This window comes from Bos taurus, chromosome 9 (assembly GCF_002263795.3).
Source record: "Bos taurus isolate L1 Dominette 01449 registration number 42190680 breed Hereford chromosome 9, ARS-UCD2.0, whole genome shotgun sequence".
In the NCBI taxonomy this organism is placed as follows: domain Eukaryota; kingdom Metazoa; phylum Chordata; class Mammalia; order Artiodactyla; family Bovidae; genus Bos; species Bos taurus.
Window position 1 is genome coordinate 14,694,745 of NC_037336.1, and position 13,927 is coordinate 14,708,671.

General features: G+C 39.2%; 1 protein-coding gene across 4 annotated transcripts in view; it reads right to left on the minus strand.

The window, feature by feature from the left end:
- Positions 1 to 13,927, minus strand: part of COL12A1 (collagen type XII alpha 1 chain) — a 115,137-nt gene that overhangs the window by 33,481 nt on the left and 67,729 nt on the right. For all 4 annotated transcript variants that reach the window (XM_059889595.1, XM_059889593.1, XM_059889594.1 and 1 more), the window contains 11 exon segments: positions 13,532 to 13,661; positions 11,063 to 11,182; positions 9,842 to 9,988; positions 7,997 to 8,113; positions 7,702 to 7,848; positions 7,134 to 7,208; positions 5,157 to 5,296; positions 3,387 to 3,510; positions 3,078 to 3,221; positions 1,351 to 1,515; positions 13 to 51 (listed from right to left, as the gene is read on the minus strand). In XM_059889595.1, coding sequence (XP_059745578.1) covers positions 13 to 51; positions 1,351 to 1,515; positions 3,078 to 3,221; positions 3,387 to 3,510; positions 5,157 to 5,296; positions 7,134 to 7,208; positions 7,702 to 7,848; positions 7,997 to 8,113; positions 9,842 to 9,988; positions 11,063 to 11,182; positions 13,532 to 13,661 — 1,348 coding nt within the window.

Here is a 13,927-nt window from a genome sequence, read left to right on the forward strand (position 1 = left end):
ATGAACGCTTACCTGGTGAGGTGTAGCCGTCCAAATAAATGAGAGGGCAACCTGCAACGCACAGCATTGTTTAAGTCCAAGGCACCAGGGAAAACTAACATTACACACGCACAGAAAGCGCCTGCATATGGATAGCAAGTAACCAAACTGTTCATTCATTCACAGAACATGACAATCGAACCTTTTCTAAGTAGTTTTGTGTAGATTTTCAACTTGTAGGAGAAATTATACTATTGAGCAGTAGTAACCATGTTTTCTGGACAGTCTCCAGTCCACCTGGAATTTCACAACGTTCTTAAGAATGGTAAGACAGAATTAAAGGGGGAAATTTATATATTTTTTTCGATGAATTAAAGAACTTTTCGCCCAGCGAACTTTAAATTTATGCAAGGGCAGGAGGAATTGGTTGCCAGCCAGTCCTCTTCTCGGCCAAACGCTGGAGGCTCGTGCTCCTCACTGAACCATCCAGGGCAGGTGTGCAGGGGGTCCCAACCTGGGGCCCAGAGCTGGGACAGGACAGGCTGCATGCAAGACTCCCTGGAATGGATGGAACAGCTGCTCCTCCCTCCCTGCGCACTTTCACTAGGGCAGCTCCATTCTGAGCTTCAGCGTTAATTTTTACAGTAAGCCATTAACATTTGTTTACTTCCTCTGCCTCTAACCAGAGTTCTGAGATTCTAATATAATGTTTAATAGGGAAAAAAAACAACACTTAAAAAGCACAGCTCTGCCTGGGATTAGGGGTTTAGATGAGCCACTCAACTATCTCCTTAATCTAATACTCCAAAAATCAGAGTTCATGAATGGGGAGGAGGACAAATGGATTTAAATCTTTTGTCCTTCACTGCATCTCGAAAGTTAAACTGGAGGTCTCGGTATACCATGAATATAGCCAAAGAAACAAATGAGAACCAAGTGCATTTCTACGGGGAACACTCGCATAAGGCTGTTTTTTCATGGCTCTCTTGAAGCACAGATGTTGACAGAACAAATACCAATTGATTACTAACAGGGAAAACCTTCACCTCACAGAAATGCTTCTATAAATGCATTTCTAAGTTGAAGATTCATTTTCTCAAATGTCACAGGCATTGAGATGGTGGGAAAAGGATATATACAAACATTTTATTTCCATACAAGGAATATTGCATCTTCAAGACTAAAAATGGACCTCTGACAAGCACACAGTCAGCATGATCTCAATAGGAACAGTGATTCATCAGGTTCTCAAGTGGTTTCCCAGGATCTATTTATGCACAGACTTGATCTTGGTTAGGATAAGGAATGGTCTACACAGTAGTTACTTTTCAAAACAAGTGAGACTATGGATCCATATGGACCATGACTTACTTGAAGTGGCAGTTTCACACACAAATGTGATGAGGTTGTCCTCGATCTTCTCAAAAGATTCAAAGTCATCCACGATGAACACATGCCGTTCGCTTGGTTTGCTCGCTATGTTGGCAAGTTCATTGTAGTCGACATCAGCCACACCAACTACAAAGACACTGAACCCTGCAGAGCAATGTTTACAGAATTACACAAACTTTTATGGTCTAAACAATTCAAAATAAAATCTTATCAGAAATGATGCCAAATTTTCTCAGCTTATACATCAAGTTCTTTCAACATACTTTTTCCTGTTTTTTGGCTTACAGAATTCAATTAATTGGATTTCCTAAAATAAAATCTTAACAATTAAAAGGTGAACATTTTAATAACAAAATGACTTAATGTAGCACTCAGTTCCTTCCACACATCCTAATATACCCATTAATATAAAATTCAATTAATTGGATTTCCTAAAATAAAATCTTAACAATTAAAAGGTGAACATTTTAATAACAAAATGGCTTAATATAGCACTCATTTCCTTCCACACATCCTAAATATACCCATTAATTCTGCAGATGTCTTAGGCAACATTAGCATTTTAAGCCGATTTGACTCAGAAACCAACAATAGGCCCATTTTAACTGAATTCCTGAAACTAATTTACTCAATAAACTCAGGCTCAAAGTCAGCACTTTGACCACTTTCAAAATGAAATCTACAACTCCCGCTGGCAATAAACTTTCATTTATTTAGGCTAACCCAAATAAACAAAGTTTTCACTCCAAAAGTTTAATTCGACAGCAGGAAAAATAGGCTATATAAAAAACTGGTTACATAATTAGCTAGAAACAAGATAACTTGAGGAGCAATCATTCATAACCCCAAAGTTAAATCAGCGAGGAGCCCAACATCTGAAGAAATCTGTTCAAAGTGCCTTACCACAATGGAAATAATTTATAAAAACATCAGTGCATAGAATGATCTCTATTGTAAGAAGACAGTATGACTTAGTATTAATCATGACTCAGACTTTTAGCCAAAGACCCATACATGTGCAGATGACAAACTCCATATAATGAAGTACTTTACAATTTAGACCACAGTAAATCATGCATAGCATAGAATTCTCTCTAAAATATGTCCACCTTGGACCCTGCCTGAGGGAGTGAGGTTGTTAAAGCAAGCACTATAAAGATCTTGTTTCATCTCTAATCATCTGACATAACTAATTTGAAGGGCAGTGTAACATTCTTGCTACAGGCTTTCAGAATGTTTCATTGCCAGGATCTACACCAGTGACGTCTCCCCAGACGCCTCTCCACTCCTTTGCAGTGAACCTTCCAGCAATCTGTTTGGGGCATGAGTCTACCAGGTCATGCTAAACCTATGTCCCTTCTTAGAGTGGGTTGAACCAGCATCAAGATTTACTTCTGCTATAGCAGGAAGCCTGCTTGAGGATCATCCCATCACTGCTGTCTGTACCCTTCCAACCACTACGGGGGACAGAGTCTGAGGCATGCGTGTCTTACACAAAAAATACACCATGTCTTTGCTGAGCAATTATCCAACTGTTCCATGATTAAATGTAAAATAACATTAGAAGGGTATGGAAGAGGATAAAGTCAAAGAGAAACAATAAAGTAAAATCCATAATTTTGGTCTTTTGCAAGCATTTCTGGATGTTTGAAACTGTAAAATAAATGAGGGCAATCCCTGGGCGTCAAATGTATGCCTGTGTTTACCTGACTGCTGGATGACCAAAGCCGCCTTCTTGACCTCATCCTGCGACCGACCATCCGTGACTACAACCAGCACCTTGGGGACATTCTTCCTCATGCCGCTCTCCCAGGTCAACACCTTCTCCTTGATAAAGGTCAGAGCCTTGCCTGTAGAATGTGGCACAGAACATGTTTGTGTCTTATCAGTGAAAACTATCCAAATGCCTTTAGTCACACCCAACGGATAAGAATTTGAATGTTAGAGTTATACTCAGCCCATCACTCCAAAGGCTTTGGAGAGCAAAAGTCTAAGTACATGCTGATGAACAGTACCTGTTCTTGTGTTTCCTCCTCTGTACCGAATGTTCTGGAGGGCCCCCAGGGCCAGGGCCTTGTCGTTGTATGTGTTCAGCTTAAACTCAGACTTGACCTCGTCACTGTACTGCACAAATGAGACCTGAAGAGAAAGGCAGTTTGGTGGTGAGGATAAGTCAGCTCTTTTTATGTTTCAATTTTCAAATGAGTCCTCTAGTTGTAGAATGGGAAGGAGAAGTGTATTCGACCTGATGAAATATTATAAACACTTTATAGCTAATATTATAACACTGACTACCACTGTCTCACTAAATTCTCGAATTTCTGATCTTCATAAAAGTTTCAGTAATTGATAACTGATAAAGTACATGCACTGTATTTATTGTCCAGGATGTAAGAAGGGATACATGAAGCTAGAGAGCAGTGACATTCCAGGATTAGAAATGAGAATATACTATCTTGAGCTCAAATGTTGGCTAAGCAATTGTTTCTCATTTCTACTGACTCCATCTATTCTCCATGGTAACATAAAAATGGCACATGTGTGACAATAATCATCACTCATCACAAACTCAGTGGCGGTGTGATTTAGTAGAAAGATTATAGGCTTTATACACAGGATCAATGGGATCAAAACTCTGCCGATTGATAGCTTTGTGACATTGGGCAAGTTCCCAACGTCTCTGGGTCTTCATTTTTTCATCAGCAAAATGGAAACAATTATACTTACTTTCTTCAGTCGTTTTAAGGAAGAAGAATCATATATACTAAGTAGCTGGCACATGGAAGCTAATAAAACATGGTAGCTTTTTTATTCTTATATTTTATCAGAAATATTAATTTCTAAAAGGATTTTTAAAATGGCTTAGTTGCTGACACATTAAATTAAGAACATAACTAGCCTGACATTTTACTCATCTTGGGTTGGAATAACATCCACAGGATTATTTGGGGATTTGAAATTTAATATATTCCATAAAACATTATTCCATAAAAGAAGATGTGATTTGTTTGCAGAATTATTTGTGGTTTATGTCAAAAGCTCTTATTTTCATAACATCTCTAAGATGTCACAATGAAGAGGTACAAACAGCCAAAATAAAGAAGAAAACTCACCAAGAGAAATATGGAAGGAAAGAACAATATTCCAAAAAAATAATAAAACCATTGTCTCTTGCTTTTAGGAATCAGTGATTTAGACAGAAGAGAAACACACAAATAATGACAATATAAAGTGGCATGGGCCACAACAGCAATACAAACAGAACCCTTCAGGAGTTTGGAACGCCTAAAACTATCAAGGAAACTTCTCCAGAAAGCGTGGAATTGAAATGGGTCTTCAAGGTCGCAGAATCTGAATTACAAGTAACAGAGCCACTGGCGCTGAGTGTCATGACAGAGGGGACAACAGGTCCCCAACCAGTCACTAATCATCCCTGGATCTTCTGAGTTAAGAGGGTAGGACAGTTACAATGCCTTTAACTTCCAGAACACAAAGTGATCTTTTGTGAAAATGGATCCTTGTCAGAAGTTTTAAGCAGCAAGTTAGAGTTAGAATTCCCTAAATTCTTCAACAAGAACATCATCTAGCCAAGAGAATACCTAGAGGAATACTTATTTTTTCTATTCATTTTATCATTTACACCTAAGCCCTTCCCAAAAGTATATGTGTAAAGAAAATAGAAAATAAAGTCAAAATTGAGTTTATACTGAAAAGTCTTTGTACTTAAGAAGTTTGGAGGAAACGGCAAGACACTACAGATGAACAACCATTGAAACGACACCCACCTGAATTCCAGCAGGACTGATTTCATCAAAGCCTCCCACGGTATGGAAGATGAATTTTACAACTTTGTTAAAATTATCATCCCCAATACTCCAGGAAGCATCGGTCAGGAATACAATATCTGCTTTGGCCCCTTTGCACACTGGGGGAGAAAACACAAAAGAAGCCCAAAGTCTCATAAATTCTTTCATCCAAGTGAAGTTACAAAACTGAGAAATGTAGTCTAACACCCTGCTACTCCTCTGTGGTTCCAGCAGCAACAGCATCACGTGGGAATTTGACAGAAATGGAGTCTTGGGCCCGACCCCAGACTTCCTGAATCAGACTCAGCAGTAACAAAGTGCCAGATAATTCCAGTGCACAGTAAAGTTTGAGAAGTGCTCTCAATCTCTGCTCTGGAATTACTCCATCTGTGCACATTCTGCAAACACATGCTCCCTCCATATAGAATTCTTCAAGTAGCTTCAAACAATAAATGTGGAGGAAATCAAATTAAAAACAATTATTCACAGAACTTGAGTCATCAGTGGGTTTGGAGATTCTATATATAATCATCAAAGACTTGATGCAGATAAGGTGTCTTTTAAATTTTAAATTAAGCCACTAGAATCCTATGGAAGGACGAAAGGGGAGGAATAAAATAAAGAAACATCTTTAAATCTTCAGACTTGAAGGCTTAAGAAAATCCCGAAAATAAGAATTTAACAACATTTTAGTGACAAAAACTTAATGTGCAGAATATTTAACACCAAGAATGAATCCTAATGTAAATACGGACTTTGGATGATAATGATGTGCCAATATAGGTTCACAGGATGTAGCGAACATCCCACTCTGGCAGCAGGGGGATGTTGAGAGCTGGGGGAGGTTTGGATGGGAGGAGGCAGGGCATGTCTGGGACCTACATGTACTTTCAGTTCAAATTTGCTGTGAACCCAAAACTGCTCTAAAATTTAACTGCTCTAAAATAAAATTTAACGTCTGTTAAGACCTTAGCATGTCTTTAAGCAAAAATTATTTACTGAATTCTTTTCAAAAGTTTAATTTAAAGAAACTCAACTATTTTATCCTATAATAATACACTTTTAATTTTACTTCTTTAATAGACTTGATAAAATCATAAGATAAAATCATACCAAAAAGGCTAAGATAAAATCATAGCCTTCTAAGTTTTCCAAGATTAAAAAAAAAAAAAAAATCTTTAAAGTCTGAAATGCTTTCAGTTAAATGCTGGAAACAGAACGTAGAAAAAGAATAAACCAGTAGTTAATTTGTTATTCAGTCGCTCAGTCGTGTCTGACTCTGCAACCCCACGGACTGCAGCATGCCAGCTTTCCTGTCCCTCCCTACCTACTGGAGCTTGCTCACGCTCATGTCCATGACTCATCCAACCATCTCATCCTCTGTCACCTGAAACTTAATTTGATGAAACGCTGAGCATTGCCCCAAATTACAGGGAGACCAGTAGGAATAGCTCAGTATATGTCTTTTTACCAGTTCTCTGCAAGTGACAATTATGTCTCCAGCTTTGGTGAATGGAAATTTTTCAGCTTTGTGTAATCCAGGGCCTCTCAGGTCAGAAGCCAGGAATTCCAAAGTCAAAGGCCACAGGAGTTACATTGCAGATTTAGCACCAAAGGTTCCCAGTGCTTGTTAATGCCAACAGCCAGAAGAAAGAAATGCCCACCATGTGGCTATCGATTTTATAAGGCATCACTAGACATTCATCTGCAAAACTGAGGAAACAGAGCTCCACTGAGAGCTGCAGTGGTTTATGATTGATTTTAGTCACACTAAAATGTGTCTGGAGCAAGGGAAGAGAGAATCACTGGTCATCTTTGCCTTTGATCTAAAAACGCTTCCGCAGGAATAGTAAATCAGAAATGTCCTATGTCAACTGTAAATGATGTATAGGGTGCGTAAGTAAGAAGGATCTCAGTCCCCAGCAGCTGAATGCATGGACTGATAGCATCACTTACCTTCCCGGGCTGGTGGAATTGTAGGAGGAGGAGGGGGTGTGGGTGGCTCTGTCGGGGCTTCCGTTGGTTTTAAGGCTAGAATTTAAAACAATAATTATAAAACCACAACAAGTACATATTTCATATCACAGAAAGTAAATCTTAAGAGCCATTTCAGCCCTCGACAACAAATTAAGTCTCCCTGGCACTGATGCTGGGAATTCTATTTCATCCAAATTTGGTACCATTGGCAGACAGTATTGACTGCAGCAGGAACTGAAGCCCAGAATCAGAGGGAGAATGGGCAAAGGTCACTAATGCAACACATATTCACCTTCTCACTGTCTGCTAGAGCCAGCTCCCTCTTTGAGGTCTTTCCTTATTATACCAAACCTAACAGGGGCAGCACAGGTTTGCTACAGATAAAGGTGTTGAGCCGGCCACAGACCCCACCTCAAGGACCTGCCATCACCTCACTACTGCTGTTCTCGAGGAGAAGTGGTCATGCAGGAGTCACTTCAGCCTCCCACATCCAGAGGATCCTACTCTGAAGCCTTACAGAGACTCCCCAGATTACTCAAGCACTTACTAGTACGTTCTTTGACGGAAACACCTGGTCCCTCAAGATTTGGTGTCTGCACAAAGACAGTGACGCCATAATCAGTTTCTGGTGACAGGTCGGTGAAGCAGTGACTGGTTTCTGATCCACGCACTGTGATTTCCTGTCCTCTGGTTCCTGGTTAGGACAATGCCAGCATTGTCAATAGTTATATTTAAAGGCATGTTGATGCATCATTTTATAACCAAAATAACATCTTTACTAAAGTTTAAAATGTGACTACTATGTGCTCCAGGTATTTGTTTTTTATTTTTTGCACACGTACCATCTGCGGGGCTTAGTTTTAGTCTGTAGGAAGTGGCTGCTCGGTGAGCCAACCATCTGACACAGAATGTATCCCACCCGACTTGGTAAGTTTTCAGATCCGTCACATTCAAATATACTACAAAAAAAAAGAAAAAAAGCAGGAAGAAACAGACTTACTTCCTAAACAAAGACAAAAAGCAAACTTTTAATCCTAGCACATTTTTAAAACCTTCATTGTGGCTGAAAAAGGTAATGCCTAAAGTCTCACATTGTTCACATTGTTTCCTTATTAAGAAATATACATGAAACAAACATGAAAATATGGTACAGTCAAAATGGATCTCCCTTTTTATCACTGATTTTCAAGAGAAGCAAATTCCACATTCAGGCATAACTCTGAGATACTGCAGGTTCAGTTCCAGACCATCAGAATAAAGCAAATATTGGTCTAGTAAACGAGTGACATGAATATTTTGACTTTCCAGGGCATATAAAAGTTATGTTTACACTATACCATAGTATATTAAGTGTGAAGTAGCTTTTTGTATGGAGAAGGCAATGGCGACCCACTCCAGTACTTTTGCCTGGTAAATCTTAAGGACAGAGGAGCCTGGTAGGCTGCAGTCCATGTGGTCGCTGAGTTGGACACAACTGAGCGACTTCACTTTCACTTTTCCCTTTCAAGCATTGGAGAAGGAAATGGCAACCCACTCCAGTGTTCTTGCCTGGAGAATCCCAGGGACAGGGAAGCCTGGTGGGCTGCCGTCTATGGGGTTGTGCAGAGTCGGACATGACTGAATCGACTCAGCAGCAGCAGCTTTTTGTATAAAAAAAGTAATGTTCATACCTTCATTAAAAATACTTGATTGCTAAAAATGTTAACCATCATCTGAGCCTTCAGCCAATTGTAATCTTTTTGCAATAGTAACACCAAAGATCAGTGATCTCAGATCACTATAACATAATAATAATGGAAAAGGTTGAAATATTTCAAGAACTACCAAATGTGACACAGAGACATGAAGTGAGCAAATGCTGATGGAAAAATGGCACCAGCAGACTTGCTCCATGCCAGGTTGCCACAAAACTTCAATTTACAGAAAATGCAGCATCTGCAAAGTGCAATAAAGCCAACTGCAATAAAACGAGGTCTGTCTGTAGCCCCTCTCAACACAATGAATGTCCAAGATCTCATGAAAAACAATGAGAATTTTTTCTGAAATTCTATCTGCTAAGTTCTGAAATAGTCATTAAAACATTTGATGATGATAAAATCTATCTGTGGGCTGAATCAGTAATCATGACATTTACATGAAAACTTTCAACTGTGCATGTGTTTACTCAGTCACTCAGTCGTGACTTTGTGACCACATGGGCTATAGTCCACCAGGCTCTTCTGTCCATGGAATTTTCCAGGCAAGGATACTGGAATGGGTTGCCTTTTCCTACTCCAGGGGATCTTCCCAACCCAGGGATTGAACTGCACCTCTTACATCTCCTGCATTGCCAGGTTAATTCTTTACAACTGAACCACCTAGGAAGCCCGTGTTTAACATCAAATGTCAGGAAAAACCACCTCGTTCTCAACTCTATGATCTTACATATTATTCACGGATGAACTAATAATTCCAAAATTTTTATCTTTCAAATTTTAAAATGTATTTTATATGAAATAAACATATCTCAACACACACATTTTGTAATTTTGATTATATGGCCTAAATATTTGTTTAGCTGGACACAAAAGGGTTACCTACTCAATGCTGAGGAAACATGCATATGTTAAGAAAGAAAATTAGAACAGACTGACCTGATCATTTATACTACACTTTTTCTTACAACCGCAAAAAGCTACGTGACTCACATGTAGTGCCTTGGTCGGTCAGAGGAACACTGAGTCCAGAATCATACTGAGCGTAGACATTCACATCATAGGTGGTGCTGGGGTTCAGATTGTGTAATGTGTATGATGTCACTTCTCCAACAAAAACTTCCATGGGCTCATTGGAACCTTTTATTACAATCACAAAAATACAGAGAAATATGTTATCCCTAGTCTCAATTTTTTTCTTAAAATCAAATGACTTAAATGATAGTATGAATACTATTGATTTCATAGCCCTTATGCACTTGCTCCCTGTAATACATGCTACATTATATGCTGAATACAAAACTGTAGGCAGACACAATCCTTTTCTTGTTATTCTCAAAGTGTAGCACAATACCTAACATGTGTGCTAATGAATGCAGCATGTGTGCAATTAATGCTCCTTTAAAGAATAAAGCATCACACAGTCAACTACTCCAGACTTCAAGCTTCTTCTCTAAAGCCTCATTTTGCCAGCACAGTACTCTGTACACACTAGGTACTCAATTAACATTTTCCTGTTGTAGAGAGGATTTAAAAACATCTGTCTTGCATCCCATTCCTCCACTTTGAAGTTGTCTCTTTGTTTCTTGTACAGCTCACGTATTCTGACACTTGCCTTCTCTCCTTTTCCTTTTTCTGGTTCACACCCTTCCCGAGTACATGGAAGATACCTCAGCAAATTTAGCACAAAGAGTGTATTTCTTCCATTTTGCTAAACATATAGACAGAACATGGAAACAAAGATGGCAAATAATTTAATAGAGAGGACATCCATTTAAGTGAAAGTGTCAGTGGGAAGTTGAAAAGCAAGCCTGTTGTGAATAAACTAAAATGCACATGCTCTAAATGGAATAATACCTTGACATAATGGGAAAAATACAGAAATAGTTTATATTAATTAAGTACCCATTATTTCACAAGCATAATAACATAAAGGTTGTCTGAACACAATTTCAATTTGTGGAATTTTATGAACCAGATAAGACATCTTAGTCATGCAAATTAATGGCAGTAACATCTAAACCCATAGTAACAATGATACTTTAAACCACGGGCTTGAATACTATTTCCAGAAATGTTACCTTTGGTAGGAGAGAACTTGATGTGATAACTGAACTGTCAGGAGAATCTAATCATGGAGGATGCAATTAAAAACACTCTCATACACAAATAACCCTCTAATGCATTTCTAAGATAACAAAGTTGTTTCCTTACCCACTGGCTTATACACAATTTTATATCCAAGAACAGGAGAGGGTGAAGGATCCCAGGACACCCTGAATCTGGTATACCATTCATCAGAGATGTGTATGTTCTGAGGAGGAAGTAATCCCACTGAAAACAAATATTGGCACACATTACTGACCTTTTATTAACAAACAAGGACTAACAAACATTAAGCACAGAACTTAATGAGTATTGACTATGAATATTGGCCGTGCAGCTCCACGAGAGCATATTAATAGTATCTCATAATGTTCTGATCCAAAAAACAATTAATAAGCACTGAAATGTTCAACAGAAAGCTTTGAAATTTTTCAAATTCAGACAGCAAATCAAACAGACTCAGGAACTGGTGATTTCCAGAACCAGTATGTTATATGATGCAGAATCATAGAGACTAAAATATATCTCATACCAGTTTTTGAATGTTATAGATCAAAGACTGTTAGAGCAAAAAAAAAAAAAAAAGCAGTTTTGAGACTATCTATCCCAACCATCTGGAGAAGGCAATGGCAACCCACTCCAGTACTCTTGCCTGGAAAATCCCATGGACAGAGGAGCCTGGTAGGCTGCCGTCTATGGGGTCGCACAGAGTTGGACACGACTGAAGTGACTTAGCAGCAGCAGCAGCAGCCCAACCATCTTATCACAAAAATAAACTATGGTTCGTCCAAGACTACACAGCTAGCTAATGACTAAAACAAGGTTCTTCCCCAACACTGTTATAACCTCTACCAGCAGATCTAGAGAAAATCCTTGGGCTTCCAGAGCTCAGGCTAACTCCATTCCCAGTAAGAGCAATGCTGTGAAATAGCATGATAGTCAGCCACTGAGTTATTATTCATAGCATTACACACATAAGGACTTCAACTTAAAAAACTGTTCTAATAACATAAACCAGAAGTGGCTTTGGCCCTTCCTAGAAAATTCAAGATCTAGGAGAGATTTTTCATGTTCTGTGATTCTGTGATTAAGAACAAAATTCTGAAATATGGCATTTCCTCCAGAAAAGTATCTAAATATATTCTGAAACCTCAGCGGGGGGGGAGTGAAAATTGGAAATTGCTCAATTAAAATTATCTCGAGTCACTAAACGGAGTCTCTGTTGACTCAGTTCTGTGGACGACAAGTGTCAAGAAATACAAATTCCTGACCTCCAGAGACTGAGCTGAAACACTGGTCCTGCTTTTCTCTCGGGAGCTTTCAAATGTTTCCTCTCCCAAATCCTGTAATGTTGTCAAGATTGTTTAAGCAGAGAAAGAGTCTGGGCAATTAAGCGTAGCAAGGACCCTGAAATCATGTTACTTAAGGGGATTTTTGCTGAATGAAGTGGAAAAAAATTCTTAGCAATGTTGCCCAGTTAACAGAACCCAGTAGACTGATGGCCAGCCTGCCTCCAAGCTCAGCCAGAGACTCTCAGCTTTGGCTATGCACTAGAACTTTCAGTAGGTCCAGGCCACATCTAGACCGACTACTTCAGTATCTCTGTGAGTGGTGCCAAGGCATAAGCCTTTCTAAGGGTCCTCAGGTGATTCCAGCTACCAAACTGGAGAACTTGTGATCTAAATCATAAGAAACTGCCACCCGTGTGGGCTAGAAAAGACACTTGAACCCTGGTAATTCTTCGTAAATGACTTAGGACTATAAAGAAAGTTGAGCGCTGAAGAAATGATATTTTTGAACTGTGGTGTTGAAGAAGACTCTTGAGAGTCCCTTGGACTGCAAGGAGATCCAACGAGTCCATTCTGAAGGAGATCAGTCCCAAATATTCATTGGTAGGACTGATGCTGAAGCTGAAACTCCAATACTTTGGTCACCAGATGCGAAGAACTGACTCATTGGAAAAGACCCTGATGCTGGAAAAGGTAGAAGGCAGGAGGACAAGAGGACAACAGAGGATGAGATGGTTGGATGACATCACTGACTCAATGGACATGAGTTTGAGTAAACTCTGGGAGTTGGTGATGGACAGGGAAGCCTGACGTGCTGCAGTCCATGGGGTCGCGATAGACGGACATGACTGAGCAACTGAACTGAACTGAACAATAGAAAAAAATATTTTTTAAAAAAAACCTAACTTCGAAAAGGCAGAAGATGACTACTAATCATCTTGCTTTTTATGACAAATTCAATGGTGACACGGTATTTTTTGCTGACACGTAATTGATTAATAGCCACAGCCATAACTGATACCACAGAAACTAAAATATTATTCAGTGACTAGGCAGTGGCTTTCCAAAGGATAAAGCTGTCTCAGGCAAAGAAAAATACACAGGCTTGTGTCTCATTTTCCTTTTTCTAGTGGACCTTTAAAAAGTTAAAAACACATTCTGTTGTCATATCATTTTGACAAAATGCAATATATGATACAAATGTTGATGCAGTATTAATACCGTATCTGAGATACAGCTACTCAAAGACTACCAAGTTTAAAGATTATGAAAGGTAGAAGACATTTACCAGTTCTTCCATTTCCAGTCAAATGGGTACCATCTCCATCTTCATAAACAGGAATAACAGTAATTTTATACGGAGTATCAGGCTGCAGGGGCTGGAGAATTACGTTGTTTCTTCTGCCTGGGACGGTGGTCTGCAGGGGAAGTTAAATTATGAAGTTATTACCAGCTAGAGGATTTTCAGATCAATATGTGTTCCCATAAACAGCAATGTTTTCTTCCTGGTTCCTTCTTGTTGTACAGTGTTCATGGTGGGGCAAACTGTCTTCCCTGCCGCCCAACAGCAAGGGGAATGGTTTTAGAGTCAGGTACATCTCAGCTCAAATAGTACATCAGCCATGTCCCTGTCCTGTGGCTCAGTCTCCCAGAAGGAAGGAAGCCTTGAGAATGAAAGGCAGCA